Consider the following 19,082-nt stretch of genomic DNA (forward strand, 5'->3'; position numbering starts at 1 on the left):
TCTTCTCTCTACCCTGCTCTCTTCTACCCAAACGCATTGTTAGGATCTTGAAACATTGGGGGCTTAGCCCAGTCCACGTTTTGTCCGAGGGGGCGGGGGGGGGGGGGGTTGGTTGAGGGGTGCGCTAAATCAATGGCGATGTGCTAGATGACAATCTTTCAGAGATCCGGGGCTATTCATAAAACATTGGGGGCTAAAGCCCCGGATGGCCAGGCCTAACGACGCCACTGCTTCTACCCCATCCCCACCCCCCACCACCCACCCCAGTCAACCAGTAGGTAGCCAGATCTAAGTAGGCACTCAGTGAGACACCCTGCTGAGCTCCACACTGTCTTTATGATTATGAATAATTCATGTCCATCTAAAACTAATAACTTTGCTCCGTCTGGGTGTGCTGCACGACATAGCCGCCCGCCTGTGAACGCTACAGGAACGTCCCAGCGACGTCGTCTACCTATCGTGATTAGTTCTTCTCAATAAACCGTACGTTTCCACTTGCTGAACCTAGGAAATAGTGCGTTAATGTTCCGTGTCCAGGTAGAAATCATTTTATTGCCATGCCCTCTACCGTACGCTGGTCTCTGGTTTCCTAGTGCTCAGTTGTCAGTTTCTGTATCTGTTTGGTCTTGTCTCAGACTAGGATGATGATGCTAAAATAAAGATCAGATCAGATACAGATCAGATTAGATCAGATCAGATCAGATACAGATTCAAATTCAGATTCAGATCAGATTCAGATCAGATCCAGATTCAATGTAATTGTCATTGGCAGAGTACAAGTACAGAGACAACAAAACACATTCGGCATCTAGCCAGATAGTAATGCAATAGTGCATAGTGCAAAAGGGCATAAAATGCTTCCCAAATGAAACCTGACGTTTATTAGGCTCATATCCCCTTGGGTATTGGCCTAAATCTCAGCGCTGTTAAATCTAATGGCGTTCGTTGTTATTACAGAGAGTAGCTTTGTCCAAACGACATCCCCTGAGCACGCCACACTTTTGTCCCAGACACTCACTGCCTCCTTGTAAATTGGTCTCTGTCACGGTCCAGCGGCCCTCTCTAAAGATAACCACGTACGGCCCCTCCCTCTTTCTGTTTGATTGACAGCTGCTGTGAGGGGCAAGATAAGGAGAGGGGCTGCGGAATCATTCACCCAAAGGTCACACAGCACAGCTTCTTCACGCCCATCTCTATGGAAACGCCCCAGAATCAATGCATAATCAATACCTCATTGAGCACTGTATCTGAAGAATATGTATCTGGATACAAATGATGATGTTTATCTTTTTCTTTGACATTTGATTTCATTTTTCATTCGTATCTTGTTCATCATGATGAGACACTTCAGATGTCAAGGGCTAATGATGTAATAACCAGGGGAGGATGGTACAGGTAGTAATCTGAGAGAAGATGATTGACACCATTCCTCATTCCTTTCCATGTATTACAATGAGTCCGTCCTCTGATTTCTAGGACGGGTGTGTGTTTGATACTGTTCCTCATTCCATCCCATGCATTACAATGAGAAGTCCTCTGATGTCTGCCTCCACCAGCCTCCACTGGTAGTCACAGTTTTCAGAGCCAGTTGCAGTTATTCAAAATGTATTGAGCCTAAAAGCGATACCACTCAGGTGGAGAGCCGAACAGACGGCAGACTTTATCCACTGTCCCTCAGGACCAGCGGGCTTAAGTCACAGTCGGACCCAGCTTTGTGCCACCTTGACCGGGATAAGCCGGTCAAGGAGAGACCTCCGGGGAGGGGCCGACTGCTGGTGACCTCTGCCCCACATACGGACACCTTCCATGGGCTGCTGAGTGGCGGGCGGTGGACTTCCTAGGCACGCAATGCTTCACTGGTCCACGGACAAAAATCTAATCAGTCTCTCCCCTCTCGGGCCTTGCAGGCGGGCCTGGCCACTCTGCACAGCAGTCAACAGGGACACCTTTTCATTCTGGCTTACCGTTCAATTTACTACAGTATGATGTATAGATTTTTATTCTGGTCGCTGCTCCGCTGCCCGGTGGTTGTGCTGTATGGGCGAAAAGTAACTCATCATTCTGTCACACACATACACACACACACACACATACACACACACACACACACACACACACACACACACACAAAATACTGTACTGGACAGTATATGACAGAGGACTCTTGTTTTGCTCGAGGTAATATTATGACCGTCTTTGTTGTCCTTGGGAGTGTGTGTGTGTGTGTGGGTGGTGGTGGGGGGATGGGGGGGGGGCGGGGGGGTTGGAGGGTTTCCATCGTTACAGGAGGAGTGCCTTTGAAAGGTTGAGAGGACAGGAAGGAGGTGGGGTCCCAGGGGAACAGCCTTCATGTGTAACAGTGTGACATTGTCGGACCAGCAGGTCAATGATTGTCACACACACACAAACACACACACACACACACACACACACACACACACAACCATTTACATTTACATTGTCATTTAGCAGACACTTCTTTCCAAAGCAACTTACTCACAGACAAAAATGCACAGACAAACAGACAGACACACACAAACAGACACACACAGACACAGACACACACACAAACACATACACACAGACACACACACACACACACACGCACACACACACACACATGCACGGACATTATCCCCCCCTTGTCTCGATTGGCAGGACGACCGATCCAAGCTTAGAAAAACTGCCCTACTTACCATCCCCACGGCAGCCCTGAGTATTGAGAACAAACACACACACACACACACACACACACACACCTTTTGGCCTTCTTCCAGGGTTGCGAGCATAATCAGTAACACACTGGACGGAGAACACATGGAGACATACAGAGTAGCGAGCCTCTACTGAAATGTTTGTTCAAGAAAATGGAGAGAACTGAGCGTTGGAGAGAGAGTTAATTGGAAAAGCACGCCTGAGTAACGCCCGGTAACTGAAAGAGATTGGGATTTGTAGTCTTGTCTCCTTCAGCTCTTCAGTATTCCTCTCCACTCATCCAGTTTAATTCCACATGCTTTCAGTGTTCTGTCCTATCAGTTCCCAGCCAATTAGAATTTCACACTTTCGCCCTTTCAATTCGAAAACTTGAAACTCGAAACTCGAAAAGCAAGCAAGGTAAGAAATGAGCCGCAATTACTGTAGATGATCATCCCCAGGCAGAAGGAAACAAAAAGAACACATAATGTGTGTTGCAACCTCTACATTTTACATTAGAGACTTTATAATAAATGGAGATATGATGCACTAATTGCGGCGCTTGCAACTATCTCTAATAGAGGCTAATAGAGAATTACTGTACATGTATATTTATGGGCCCTTTGCTTCTTGGCTCAGATCTTGGCTCAGATCTTGGCAAAATGCCAAGTCAGAATCATTACCATCTCATTTGTATTCCCCCGATAATGATGGACGTTGGCGGTGTCAAAGTCTGCTGTGATGTGCACTTTAATGAGGCAGGCAAGACACCTAACACGCAAGGCTGGCAAGTTGGAGTTGGGGGGGAACATATTTCACATTATACACATGGACGATGGCGAAAGGAAGAGCTGGCATATGCATATTTCACGCTTCACACGGAAGCTCGGAAGCAGAAGAAACATCTCTGGCCTGAGAATGCTGTTAAAACATCACTTGGATGGGATCAATGAACAGATTATCTGTCAACAGAGCTGGTCTTGGCTGTTACCGCCCTCTCTCAGCACCTCACCACACATACAAACACACACACACACACACACACGCTCACACACACACACACACACACACGCACACACACACACATACACACACACACGCTCACACACACACACACACACACACACACATACACACAACACTACAGACAACAGACAAAAGACAGACAGACAATCGGGCAGATAGACAGACAAGCAGACAGACACACAGACAGGCAGGCAGACAAGCAGGCAAGCAGAAAGACAGGCAGACACGCAGACAGACTGACAGGCAGGCAAGCAGACATACAGACTGACTGACAGACAGTCAGACAGGCAGATAAGCAGACAGACAGACAGACAGACAGACAGACAAGAGACAAGTGATGCATTGCCTCTCCTGCTTGCTGACATTACAAGCTCCCTAAACTGTGTTTCAATTACAGTTTTTCCCAATTGCTAAAACACAAAAGCCAATTCTCTAAACCAAATGACCAGTTCTCTAAACACATTTAATAAAACTAGCTCCCATTTGCCAAAACCATAAACACATTTCACATGAAGACACAATTCACAAAACACAATCCTCCTTTTCTCATAAATCTAAACACATCTTGTCTTGCTAAAACACAAGTTGCAAAAAACTCTGCTCAAATTCTCAAATTAAAGCTCATGTGATGCAAAATGCTTGTCACAGTCAGCAAAATTTGAACACAATGAACACACCTAGCTTCATTCATTAAACATAACGACTCAACATTTAAGACACTTGTTGCAAATGATTGTGGTGTGTGTGTGTGTGTGTGTGTGTGTGTGTGTGTGTGTGTGTGTGTGTGTGTGTGTGTGTGTGTGTGTGGTATAGTTCCATAAATAAAATAAAAAAACATCACACCCTGAACATTGTTTTCAGTGAGTATTGTTGTGTGTAATGGATCCTCTGTAGTGTTTGCATTGAGTTGTGATACAGTACAGTAGTGTACATGTTACGGTGTCATGCCTGGTAGTTGGTACAGAAAGACACATATTATTGCCAGTGTCAAAAGCTGTAATTAGGAATAATAAACACTGCTAAGAGATACATAACGTAGATGAACTGCTGTGCATCAGACATTTTATTATTATTATTTATGAAATGCAAAGATTATGCTACAGGCGAGGTTGGCGCCACTGCCCTTCTATCTGTGTGATTGCGCCAAAACCGGAAAGCTTCACGTACAGGGTTGCCAAATGGGTCGTGTTCCCGCCGAATGGGCTACTTTTGTTCACACTGGGCCGGAAAAAAAGCATTTAGGCGGTATCAAAATGTCAGTGCCTGAAAGTTACAAAATGCGTTAAGTAGTAGCTACATACATATAGGTTTTTATTTTTTTATCTTACAAACATCATTGGCAACAGACATACAGTTTAGGGGCAGGAGATGAGCACCTGCCCAATAGTAATTAACGTTTTTCTTGCCTGGTTTTTGGTGGATTTAGCGGTTTTTAGACTGGTTAGGATGGAAATCGTGAAGCCCATCTGGCAACCATGTTCACGTGATACTGTACCGCGTGTATTTTTTCAAACATTTCTCCGAACTACAAGCTAGTTAGGCTGAAGACGATTATAAACATTTCATAGACAATATTATAATATATAATATATAGTTAACAATTATTTGTTTTACCTGTACAATCTTTACAAAGTATGTTTAAAAATAGAACTGCGTGGTTCTCAAATAGTGTGAGAAGAGGGGAGAGTCGCTTTTGGGGTAAGCTAGCAAGTTCAAGGCTAATACTCGCTATACCTGGCAGCTATCTAGTCCTTATTCAACACTGACATTATTATTTAGGTATTGTATTTATGTATTTATTCTTATTACAGTATCTGAGGGTGGAGCCATTACAAGTTGGAAAACTGCAGACTATCTTTTCAGTGAGGATGCCACCTGTCTCGACACAAAAAGGTAGCTAACCTGTAGTGACCTGTAGTAATTATTATTATTATTATTATTATTATTATTATTATTATTATTATTATTATATTATTAGTGACCTGTAGTCAGCTCTTTTGTCCTCGAGCCAGACGATGGCCTGATTTTTGTCAATTAGTGAAAAGGATATCCTTATTATTACTAAATCATTTCAATATCTCAATTCAATTTTCAGGATATTTCAGAGTTGGGACTATGCAAACAACCTGCTGATAGTGTTTCACAGCTTCTATCTGGCTGCATGTGAGAAATGCCACAGTGTCAGGTCTGTGTCCATTGGGCACTATGTACTACCTCCAGCCTCTGTTCAGGATGGTGAGTCAAACAAAAAAGCTTTATCTCACCAAGCATAATGTGGAGAGTCATGACAAATATTATTATTTTAATTTACTTTTTTAAATGTATATTTCTATCTTTCTATTTCAGAGGTGAGAGCAGTGGTTGAGAGGTTCATTTGGGAGCAGGAAGATGATCTCCCAATGAAAAAGGTTATTGCCGCAGATTCACAGGCTAACATAAGTCCTAATGTACTGTAACAGGTGTCATGCGGATGCGGACGCTCAACAGTATAGCTTTCTCCCCCGCAAGCTGGCAATCAGCCTCAGTCTTGGATCCTCTGAATTGCAAACACACTTGACTGTCCTCCTTACACTGCATCCTAATATACTCTGTAAGTAATGTACTGCGAGCTGTGGTAGCTGTCCTGATATAATCTATCAGACAGCACATCAAGACCACCTCAAAACAAACAATGGATGGATCTAACTGGCGCAAACATCTGAAATAGAGAGAACATTTTTTTATTTTAGTGGGGGGGATCTGTTTTTCTCCTCAACATGAGTAATTAGGATATGATGTTAAACATTACTTTAGCCAACTGACTTATTTTCATCCACAATGTTATCAATATGAACCTTTTGCAGAAATCTGAATTGCTGTTATAGATTTAAGTTTCCCATGTAAACATTTCAAGCTAACTACATCTCCTGCGTGAGAAAGAAAGTCAGCAAGTAAAATCATTAAGTTTACTTCGCTTTTAGGTGTGGACAGTTTTTGTATCCCTTGCTCACTTGAATGCACTTGATGCTTCTTCATGTTTGTGACAATTAATAAGCATAATTTGCACTCACTATATACATTACACATACATGCTGCTATAACAGCTTCCACTCTTCTGGGAAGACTTTCTACTAAATTTTAGAATATGGTTGCAGGGATTTGCTCCCATTCTGCCACAAGAGCATGAGGTCGGGCACTGATTGATGATAAGATTTCCCTTCACTGGAACTAAGGGGCCTAGCCCAAACCATGAAAACAGTCCCAGACGATAATTGTGTCCACATTCTTTTGTCCATATAGTGTATGTATTGTGTGTTGTTTATCTTTAAAGGGCTCAAATGATAGACTGATACTGCAAAATGATCAGATGGAAGAAGACTGCCATGGTGATCACGCAGGAAGCATGAAGAGCTGGTATGTATCTCCGTATCTCATTTTGAGTCATATAGAAGTATCATGCAGTATGATTAGAGACCTGAGAAACTCTTCACCTGTTTTTTCTCTTGCAGTTCCATCCCCCTGCAGCAAGGGGACGACATTGCAGACCCATACAACTCACATAAACTTGTGATATGATTTCTAATTATATAAACACATTAAAAGTAAAAGTATGAAAAGAAGTTGCCAACTCTCTGGATTGGAGGCACATGCTGCCTTAATGCAGTGCTGCCTTAAGAATAAGCTTTGAATTACATGTTGATAATGTGACAGTTCAGGTGGTCAATAATTTCTCAGGTACTGAACATATTTATTTTTTTTATTTTTTTTACATCTGTACCACTGGGGGTCATACTTTAAGGTTAGAAAACAATTCAGGGAATCTTGAGGGGAAGATTAACAGGTAGCCTATACGTGCATGGAAATACTATATGAATACACTACAAACTAATCCCTCTAAAGACCTCTTCATACCCACTACCCCCCTATACAGTTTCTCTACTGTAAATAAAAAGTAATTCTTCCTTCTTCTAGCATTGTGACTGCCAATGGCCCCTGGTGCTAGCATCGATTTGTTTTTCTTATGATAACTAATGTAGGCCTATAGATGATTCACTTACTTAGACAAAAGTACTTGTTGTAAGTGGCTTTGGGTAAAGGTGTCTGCTAAATGTAACATGTAAATGTAATGTGTTCTCTTTTGAACAGCCATGACTTATCTATTTTGGATACTCCACAAAAGGAAGAGGCTCTATGTTGTGGAGTACAACATTACCCAGTTAATAACATGGTTACAGGTAAAGGATGCATTTGTCACCTATAGCATTCTTATCTTATCATAACCAGTTCAGGTTTAACGTTTTATCGGCATATATACTGGGATACAGTGTGTGTGTGTGTGTGTGTGTGTGTGGCAAAAAAAAAGAGCAAATTTTTCCGGCGCGCTCTGCGCGCACATTATAATCTCCCTCTGGGCTAAGCCCCGGATCTCCTACAATCCTAAATCCGCCTCTGGTTACGGTACATGTGGGAATACATGTACGGTGTATGTGGTATAGTTCCATAAATAAATAAATAAACATCACACCCTGAACATTGTTTTCAGTGAGTATTGTTGTGTGTAATGGATCCTCTGTAGTGTTTGCATTGAGTTGTGATACAGTACAGTAGTGTACATGTTACGGTACATGTGGGAATACGGTACATGTGGGAAAACTAGGGTTAGGGTTAGGTGCTAGGGTGCTAGGGTTAAGGTTAGGGTTAGGATTAGGGGTAGGGTTAGGGTTAGGGTTAAGGTTAGGGTTAGGGTTAGACATGCCAGCATGTACCAAGTTACCCTAGCACCTAACCTAACCCTAGTTTTCCCACATGTACCGTATTCCCACATGTACCGTAACATACATACTGTATTTTCTGTAGATTTACATACTGTTCATATGAAACACACAAATCTATGAATGCCCAATACTCTACAGTGATATATTCTGAGAACAGATACTGTAAGGTTTCTAAAAATGTGCTTTGGCAGTTGTGAAAAAAAAGAACATTCTCACACACTGAACATTGTGTTTTCAGTTGTTTTGTTGTAGTCTGATAATGATGCTTATAGTGTTTACATGTTTGCAGGCTTTGAGCAGCTGTTTTGGTGTGAAAGTTTGAGTTTTGAAGAGAGAAGGTGTGGTTTTGTTTATGTAGCTTTAGAAAAGTGTGTTATGTTTAGAGTTTTGGGAAAATGGAGGAAAGTTTTGTGAAATGTGTTTTAGCAATTGAGAAAAACTGTAATGACAGATTGTGCTCTATCGATCCACTCTAATTATAGGGGCTGTGTAGAGTATAGATCACACACACACACACACACACACACACACACACAATTTACATTGAAATACTTGATTCTTTAAATAGATTTTAGAAGAAAGAGTTCCAAACAGACAGACAGACAATCAGGCAGACAGACAGACAGACAGGCAGGCAGACACAGATAGACACACACACACACACACACACACACACACACACACAGACAGACTGACAGAGACAAGTGATGCATCGCCTCTTCTGCTTGCCATTACAAGCTGTGTTGTGTTTTAATTAATGTCAGATTGTGCTCTATCGATCCACTCTCTAATTATAGAGGCTTTGTAGAGTATAGATCACACACACACACACACACACACACACACACACACACACACACACGCACCCCACACACATACACACACACACACACACACACACACACACACATTAGCTATCGTGCATGCCATTACTATGCTTAGCAGTGGGTGGTAAATATTTAAACTGCAACATTACCAGTCAACCATCCCTCTAACTGCCCTTCAAGGGGAGGATGAGGGGGTGTACTGTAGTTCCTCTAGGCCCCCAGCCAGACACACATTTGACTTATTTCATTAGTGCTATATTGGGGTAATGGAATGCAAGGCCTCTATAGCAATCAATAGCTGTTTATGTGTATAGTGGTGTAGGGTGAACACTCTATCCCAGGCATGGGGCAGACAGCCACGAGCTGGAGGTTTTCTACTGTCAGCAGACTCAGCACTGGGGAGGGGGAGGAGGGGAGGAGGGGTGGGGTGGGATAGGAGGGGAGAGGGGGGAGGGGAGGGAGGGGAGGGAGGGGAGGGGAGAATGGAAAGGGTGAGGAGAGGAGAGAAGAGGAGAGGAGAGGAGAGGAGAGGAGAAGAGAGGAGTGGAGAGGAGAGGAAAGGAAAGGAGAGGAGAGGAGAGGAAAGGAAAGGAGAGGAGAGGAGAGGAGAGGTGAGGAGAGGAGAGGAGAGGAGAGGAGAGGAGAGGAGAGGAGAGGAGAGGAAAGGAGAGGAGAGGAGAGGAGAGGAGAGGAGAGGAGAGGAGAGGAGAGGAGAGGAAAGGAGAGGAGAGGAAAGGAGAGGAGAGGAGAGGAGAGGAAAGGAAAGGAGAGGAGAGGAGAGGAGAGGAAAAGAGAGGAGAGGAGAGGAGAGGAGAGGAGAGGAGAGGAGAGGAGAGGAGAGGAGAGGAAAGGAGAGGAGAGGAGAGGAAAGGAGAGGAGAGGAGAGGAGAGGAGAGGAGAGGAGAGGAGAGGAAAGGAGAGGAGAGGAGAGGAGAGGAGAGGAGAGGAGAGGAGAGGAAAAGAGAGGAGAGGAAGGGGGGAATGAGAGGAGAGAAGAGAAGAGGAGGAGGTAGGGTAGAAGAGGGAGGTGTGGGCTACAGCGCTGGCATGGTCTGTGGAGTTGTTTGTTGTGTGTTAGCAGTGCTGCAAAGGGGTGTGTCTCCGTACCATGGTACAGGGGGGGAGAACTAGTGTACCATGTGGTGTGGTTGGTTTGAATGAGTAAGAGCTGTGAGGAATTGGAGGTATTTAGTGGGAGGATCATCAATTCTCACCTGGGTCGCAGCAGGGGGAACCAGCAGAAAAGTGCCCTTTTTAATCAGCAACGGTTGTGCTATATCTATCAACCCAGCACCACTGTGCAGAGAGAGAGGCAGAGAGAGAGAGAGAGAGAGAGGGGGGGGGGGGGAATGGATGAACATTCACAAAGTCTGAATAATGAATAGCAGAGCAGTGTGTGTGCGTGTCAGTGTGCATGTGTGTGTGCATGTGGATGTCTGTGTGTGCCTGCGTGTGTGTGTTGGTGCATTGATGCGTGGGTGTGTGCGCGTGTGTGCCTGCATATGAAATTGAGTGAGTGTTTGTGTTCTCTCAGTCACAGGAGACCTAATTGTCCCTCGGCCCCCAGCTCTCTCTCTCTCTCTCTCTCTCTCTCTCTCTCTCTCTCTCTCTCTCTCTCTCTCTCTCTCTCTCTCTCTCTCTCTCTCACCCAGCATAGAGCTGCATTTACTGCGGATGAGCCTTCACACTGTGTATTATACAGTTGTATTGTGAAGCCTGGAGGTTCTGGCTGCTGGAAAGTAAGAAAAAAAAGTATGTCATTCTTCCTGTACGCTCAGTTTCTTGGTCCTCCCAGGAACGAAATGAGGAATGGTAACCAACACCTGTGATTTCGACCTCCACCAGCCCCCCCCCCCCCCCCCCCACCCCCTCTGCAGTAGACCTGTGTGCTTGTGTTGAAGGTGGCTATTCTGTCCCCTACATTGAGAGCCCCATTCCCCCTTCAGTGTTCAGTGTCGTCAAGCCTGGAACAAAGCACATCTGTCTGTCAGAATAATGTCAACAACATCTGTCTCCTTTCTTCTCCGCTCAGTAAGGTATGATGAATAATGTGATTGTTGTCATAAATCATGTAATCGGTCTCTGCGACTGTGAGATTCTCCTCACCCGACTCACGCTCTCTAGGTCAGGGTATAATCGTCCTATTAACTTCCGCCTTGCTTTGCTCTTAATATTGCCCAGCCTTCCTTTGAATCCATTCGCCGTCCTTTTTATAAACGTTCAGTAATTACCCTGCGCTGACCTGCGTGACTGACCGGTCAGATAGACGGTCCGACTCACTTCCTCCCTGCCAAATCACGCGCCGCCCCTTTTTGTGATTCTAATCTAGCCTCCCTGTTGACACTCTGTCTCCAGTCTATAACATCTTAGAGATTCAAGGTTAAAATAGACGTAGCTCCCTGGGCAGCAGGGGGAGATGGGTGGTGAGATTGCAGCTCTCAACGCTTTCACACCACCGACGGGGCTATAGGCCTCCCCACGTGCGTGCAGGGTGGATAATGTACTTTGAAAAAAAACTGCCTCTGACAGTGATGCTAGAGAGCGAGCGAGAGGGTGCTAGCAGAGAAGTAATAATACTAATATAATTATAATAATATATACCATTTAGCTGATGCCTTTATCCAAAGCGACTTACAGTCACTTACAGTGAGTGCAAACATTTTTCAGTATATACATTATGGTCCCAGCGAGAGGTGCCATAAGGCTTTTAGACAGCGCTAGTTAAGCTATTAGTGTTTGTGTGATTCATCGCTAGCTAGTGGGTTTGTTTAGCATAATGATAAAACTGTGTGTAGGTCATTAGTGGTGTTGTTGTGAAGGTTTTTGGAGGTGTATAATGTGTTTTTGCATCCTGAAGGAGAGTCTCTTCCCATGAAAGTCACCGTTTTTTTTTTGTTTTTTTTTCCTCCAGTAAAGGTCGTTTCAAGGTTCATGCTCATCATTTCTTTCCGGAAGCATCTGTCAATAGATGAACAGTGCACTTCATAGAGCCTTATTTTTCTTCCCCACAAACAACTGTCCTGTCATTTCAATTAAATAGAAAATGTGTTCAAACATGAACACCCTTTTTTCCTTTCCAATGCTCTGGGTCTGTTTTGCATTTGGATAGTTGATCATGGTTCCAGAGGAGCTGTTGTAACTGGGTTGTATCCTGGACATGCTTTCTCCATTTGCAGGTAATGCACTGCAGCAAATGCAGGAGGAGCCACCCCTCCTAAATTTCGTTGTTTGGTACCTGTACTGTAGCAATGACAATAAAGACCATTCATTCATTCATTCATTCATTCATTCATTCATTCATTCATTCATTCATTCATTCATTCATTCATTCATTCATTCATTCAAATGAGGTGCGAATAGTGGATGGCTAGTCTGTTAGAGGAAAATAAGGGGGTAAAAAAGGAGGAGAGCAGTCAATACAGACAAAGGATAAAGGACAGTGCAGCACTGCTCTTCTCTCCTTCTCTATCTGTCTCTCGCCCTTCTCTGTCTCTCCCTTTCTAGCCCACCCCCCTTCTCTCTCTACCTCTCTCTCTGACTGTAAGACCCCTGCAGTAGAACATGTATGCAGTGGGGGAGAAACATGCCGTAGCACAAGTCAGTCCACACACAGTCCACATATGCACACACACACACACACACACACACACACACACACACGCACGCACATACAGACACACGCACATACAGACACACGCACACACACACGCACATACAGACTCACACACACGTGCACATAAAGACACACGCACGCACACACACACACACGCACATACAGACACACGCACGCACGCACACACACATGAACATACAGACACACACATGTGCACACACATGCACACACACACACACACACACACACACAGACACACACACACAGACACACACACACAGACACACACGTGCATACACGCATGCATGCACACACACTGTCGCATACAAATTGGATTTGAAAAGGTGTGGCCACCTTTCCTGATCTCTATCAAGCATCAATTGTCACCTTCCCTTTCATCCTTCACACATACTGTACCTCTCACCCACCTTCTGTTAGTTTCAACACATTACATTACATTAAAAATGTTGCCATTTAGCAGATGCCTTTATCCAAAGGATTGGGCCAGAGGCCGGTTTCAAGAATGACAAGGTTTCAAAGTCGTAGTATTTCATCACATTTTGTTTCTATTTGTGTCTTCTGTTTTACTGCCTAGGATTCAATGCTAATGCACTTCTGCAGTATCTGCAAGGGAAGCAGAAGAGTATGTTATCGCTCTGTCACATAACATCACTGATGTCACAGGTCTCAGCGGGTACCTTTAATATGGAGATATGTTCTAGTTGTAAGCATGGATGCATGCACACACACACACACACGCACGCACGTACACACACACACGTGCGCATGCATGCACGCACAAACGCACGCACGCAAGCACGCACGCACGCACACATGCACGCACACACACACACACACACACACACACACACACACACACACACACACACTGCGCAGTGTTTGCATAACCTGCTCTATGGTGTGAAAACACACCGTCCCACCAATGACAAGTTGGTAGGGAGCAGATATATCTTCATTGAAACACCTCTGGTGACATGTTGTCGTTATCCCCGCAGCAGATGAGCCTCCAGTGGGAGGCTGGTGGAGGTAGGAATCGGAGGACGGGCTCATTGCAATGTACGGAACTGAATAGGAAGGGTATCAAACATGTATGTAGCATCTCTCATTCCGTTCCACTCATTACAATGAGCCCGTCCTCCGATTTCGCCTGCTCTGCTCCAGGTGGGTGTGCCTCTATCACTCCCATGCCAGCTTAACATAAATTACTGTAACATAAAATCATGACGTGCTAGAAGATGAGACACGTTATTGAGGATATGGTAGAAGTGAACACCAGGGTGTCTCTCATATGAACATAATTATGTGGTATGCTAAGTTAGTTACTTTCCTAGAATATAGGGCAGCTAGGTTTTCATATTTAACACCCCTAGACGTCGTTCTTTGTTTTCTATTGTTTTGACCTTGCTGTTTTAAGTGAAATGCGCATCACTACAGCTTCGAGAAAAAACTGTCAGTGAGCCATGCTGATAATAACCTCAGAGCTCTGTGTCTCCTTCACTCTAGTTATGGCATGTATGAATGTGGCACAGTGCCTTGGCTCACACACACACACACACACACACAGACATTATCCCCCCATGTTTCGATTGGCACGATGACCGATCCAAGCTCTCCTGCAAGGTTGGAGACACACACACACACCTCCTGCGAGGATGGAGACACACCCACCCACACACACACCTCCAGTGAGGCTGAGGAAGGGTGGATTCCGCCCTCTATGTCCTTCACTGCTGCCTCCTCCTCGCCTGTGAAACAGCTGGACTTCTGCATCACAGAGGGAATTACTGGCTAAGCTGGGCAAAGGTCACCGTGAGATGATGTAGTTAATCTGCAAATTAATTCATGTTAATTAAGCCTTGAAATGCAATCATAGCTAATTGAAGCAGTTGGAATTGTGAACATCTTGCACTTGGCCATTGATACTATGAGTATGTCAGTATACAATAAGTTTAACTAGCTACATTCTGAATCGTTTTTAAAAATCCAGCATGTAGATTTGTATGTATACAAGCATAATATGCTCACTTTTCTAGTAGCACCATACATGTACATATTCATGTAAACAAACCAAACGTGAAACGCAAAGGCCAGTGTTCTGCCCGACACCAGATTTTAGAAATCGCTAACTTTGGACCAATACAACATTCTATCATGGCCATTTAGCACAGTTTTAAAGGTAAAATCGACATACTGGACCTTTAAGGGTCAGATGATAAGAATTTGAAGCAGCAATATTTTACATTAAGATAAATCATACATGTATTTCTTTCATGACACCTCACTATGCATATTTTACATCTCTCTAAAGTTGTGAAACATCAGGAAGTTCCGAATTAGTCCTTTCTAGTCGAGTCATCTAAAATGTTATCTGAAACTAAAGGCTTTGGGTTTTTTTCACAATCAGAGATTCTGTTTGAAACACCCACAAATCCATCTGTTCCGTCTTTGAAGCTGCCAGGGGAGTCGATTCTGCCCTGAGTGTCAATGCACTCCACAGAGCGACTTGTCACTTTGACTCAGCATCACTTTGTGACATTTCTAGTGTTGCTTTCTCCTGACTGGTTGGGCTTGGTTAGGTCTGTTCCTTGTGTTGCTTCTCCACCCCCCCGTTCTCTCTCCTTCTCTCTCCTTCTCTCTCTCTCTCTCTCTCTCTCTCTCTCTCTCTCTCTCTCTCTCTCTCTCTCTCTCTCTCTCTCTCTCTCTCTCTCTCTCTCTCTCTCTCTCTATGTCTCTCTATCTGAAAGTGCTATGTCACCCTGGGCGGCTGGGTGGTTGTTGGATTGTGTCCCCGAGACTCAATCACTGCTAATTAATAATAAATGTGCTGTTGCTAGAAGCTACAGAACAGCTAAAAAGCTGTTCCTCTGCTTTTAAGGAATTCTGTAGAGTCAGTAGAAATGACTGTTTAATGACCCAGAATTGGAGGCCATTCATATTTGTCATGCACTGAGTTATCAATAATCATCAATTACCAACATAATTTATTGAGCCTTTGACTAAAATTGGCTTGCTCTTACATTATGCTTAACATTTTTTCTAACAAAGCAGCAATACTAATCTCTATCTGATGATTTCGATACAGAGTATCATAAGCTTCCATCTTGCAGTGTCACCTTAAGGACACGTCCCATTGAGGGAGGTTTTGTTTTCTGCCTTTGATCCTCCTTCCAAAATAATGAGTCCCTCCTGAATAAAAATGAAGCAGCCGTGGTTGTCTCCCAGACACAGCGTTTATACCAGAAAACACCCCACAGCGATTACACTTGAAGCAATTTGCTTAGACAAATAAGCCTAATGGTCAGAGTCCGTTTCCAAATGAAACTTTGTGGGATGTGTGTAGAGTTCAAGGCCTCTTAAGGCAGGGTAACTGATTGGGAATGGAATTTGTGAGCTTAGAATTATAAGGTTCTATCTCCGTTTAGGGTAGTTCAGAGATATTGAGCGTCAACGTTTTTACATTCCATTATGTTTTGTGAGATGGAACCTTTGTATTTTATGAATTACTAACTAAAAAATGTCTACATTTTTTAAATAACACCACACAGGCATTAATAAACACCTAATGGATCAGATTATGTAAAAAACTAAATTTTTACAAAAATGGAGATAGAACCTTATAATTCTAAGCTCACGAATTGTGTGAATAGTCCCATAAGTAAACCCATAGAGATAGAAACCCATAGAAACAGTAATAATAATAGTAATAATAACTTTTATTTGTATAGCACTTGTATAGCACTATGCAAATGTTGCAGCTCAAAGTGCTTTAATCATTATATAATCATAATTTAATTGTTTAGTCATTTAAAGGCAATATTAAAAAGATGGGTTTTTAGTCTTGACTTGAAAAACAGTAGAGGAAATTGTTCCATTCCAGTGCATTAGTTGTCTGTGACATCAGCCTATTGCTCTATATACTGTATCTATGGAAGAACATTACCTAAACTTAGGTTGTGCAAAGATTGGGATCGTTTTTCAGGGAGACAATGGATTTGGTCTTGTAGGAATACATTTGCAAATACACACAAGAGCATTATAATGATGTTCACGTCCTCCTTGTCACACTCATGATGAAACAAAAGCCACAAAAGAAGTACACTCCTACCGAACTCTAGCTCTATCCCCTTACCCATGGGCATAAACAAAATCCTTAAAAATGTTCTTAGCTTTTAAGATTTTCTGGCATGCATATTAGGCATTCGGCATTCTGTCTGTATGAGAACCACTCCACCATTTTAAGTGCATCTCAGGAGCATACAGAAGAACCCTGCACCCTACAGCATTCTACTTCTCGCTCCAGGACAATGCTACTTGCTGGTTCCAAAGCTGCTGAAGTTTCTTGCTGTGCTGTGTGAGCCCTTTGATGCTTCAATGCTGAGGATAGTCTTTTAAGAGAGTCCAAAAAATATCTCTCTTTTAGTTTTCAACATCTCTCCAAAAAAGATATGGGAGATTGTTCGAGAACGCAACAGCTCACGCTTCTCCCTAGCCTTGGAGAGTAGCGTGTGATCTGTTCTGTCTTTGATCTGAATGAAGCAGTAGGGGGGTCTGTCTTAATTCTTTCCAATAACTCTTTCCCATCTCCGCCTGATGCTTTGTGAAATAAAAGTGCCAGTGAAATATTCATATACAGTTAAAACTCCATGTCATGTATGTCTGCTAAATAATCAATTGTATAGTAATGCAAATCTGCTGCATGAACATAAAACAATGTTGTGTTATGATTTACATTTGCTCAGTTAGTCTCTCTCTCTCTATCTGTGTGTGTGTGTGTGTGTGTGTGTGTGTGTGTGTGTGTGTGGGGGGGGGGGGGGGCATGTGGGCGTGCGTGTGTGCGCTTGCATGTGTGTGTGTGTGTGTGTGTGTGTGTGTGTGTGTGTGTGTGTGTGTGCGCGCGCGTGTGTGTGTGTGTGTGTGTGTGTGTGCGCGTGCGTGTGTGTGTTTGTGTGTGTGTGTGTGTGTATGTATGTATGTGTGTGTGTGTGTGTGTGTGTGTGTGTGTGTGTGTGTATGTGTGCGCGCCTGTGTGTGTGTGTTCCCTCTTCTGCCGCAGAACTGGCGCGTGGTGACGTGCTACCAGGTTCCTCAGGGAGAGGGGCGGGGCTCTGAGAGCAGCTCTACAGTCAATACAAAACACTTTCAACAATAACTATGACATCCATACATACAGTGCTGTTATCACCATCACTAATACAGTACAATGTTGTATGATGGACAGGGGATTGCTTTGCGTGTTGGACATGATCATAGCTCCATTTTAGAATATTGACAGTAGGGCATTCGAAATAAATAAATAAATAGCTAGCTTTTATGCACTGCAAATAATGCATGATTGCCTTTATATTGCTCTGCAATGTCAGCAGAGCATAGCAATGAACATACTGGTACCATAGTACAATAATGGAGTAGTTTATCCCTCTATAGCAGAACCCTCTGTAAAGATCAACAGAGTGTATCTCCATTCTAGAATGCTCTCTAACAGACAGCGGATAGCTGTATTCACTTGTATTGAACATGAACCCATTCTGTGTTTTTAGTTTTTAGTTTTTAGTTCAGTAGCATTTTTTGTTGTATTTGCTTTTATTATTTGTGTCATTCCTTGCCTCTTACGAGGCCTTTTTTGTATAAATCAGTTGTACAAACTCACTTTGTGACATCCAAAAATAAAAGATGAAAAATCTGAAAATGAACCTGGACTGGCAGGAACCCTGATGATTGAGATGGGTTTCTGCCATGTCACTGTTAGGCTTGGGAGCTCAGCACGGCTAATACCAGAGAGTGGAGATATAGCTGCTTCTCCTTGAGGGAGCTTAGAGTGCCTCAGTGAATAGTGACACCATCCTAGCCTTTGTTCAGGGTTTAACAGCTTTCTGTCTCTGTTTCTCTCTCTCTCATTCTCCCCCTGTCTCTGCATGACTGTGTTGTCTGGACTCTCTCTCTCTCTCTCTCTCTCTCTCTCTCTCTCTCTCTGTGTTTCTCTCTCTCTCTCTCTTTCTGTTTCTCTGTTTCTCTCTCTCTGTTTCTATCTCTCTCTCTCTTTCTGTTTCTGTTTCTCTCTCTCTCTGTTTCTCTGTTTATCTCTCTCCCTCTCTCTCTCTCTCCCTATCCCCCCCCCTCTCTCTCTCTCTCTCCTTATCCTCTCTCTCT

General features: G+C 43.5%; 1 protein-coding gene across 1 annotated transcript in view; it reads left to right on the top strand.

Moving 5' to 3' along the window:
• Positions 1-5,354: 5,354 nt before the first annotated feature.
• The window catches only part of LOC308149843 (telomere repeats-binding bouquet formation protein 2-like), a gene marked incomplete at both ends in the record, with an annotated part of 16,186 nt that continues 2,458 nt past the window's right edge, over positions 5,355-19,082 (top strand). Inside the window, 3 exons of the mRNA XM_080522729.1 lie at positions 5,355-5,418; positions 5,532-5,613; positions 5,816-5,955. Coding sequence (XP_080378855.1) covers positions 5,355-5,418; positions 5,532-5,613; positions 5,816-5,955 — 286 coding nt within the window. The remainder of the gene's footprint in view (positions 5,419-5,531; positions 5,614-5,815; positions 5,956-19,082) is intronic.

The sequence above is a fragment of the Nansenia antarctica genome, assembly GCF_963989245.1.
Source record: "Nansenia antarctica genome assembly, chromosome: 2".
Classification (NCBI taxonomy): domain Eukaryota; kingdom Metazoa; phylum Chordata; class Actinopteri; order Argentiniformes; family Microstomatidae; genus Nansenia; species Nansenia antarctica.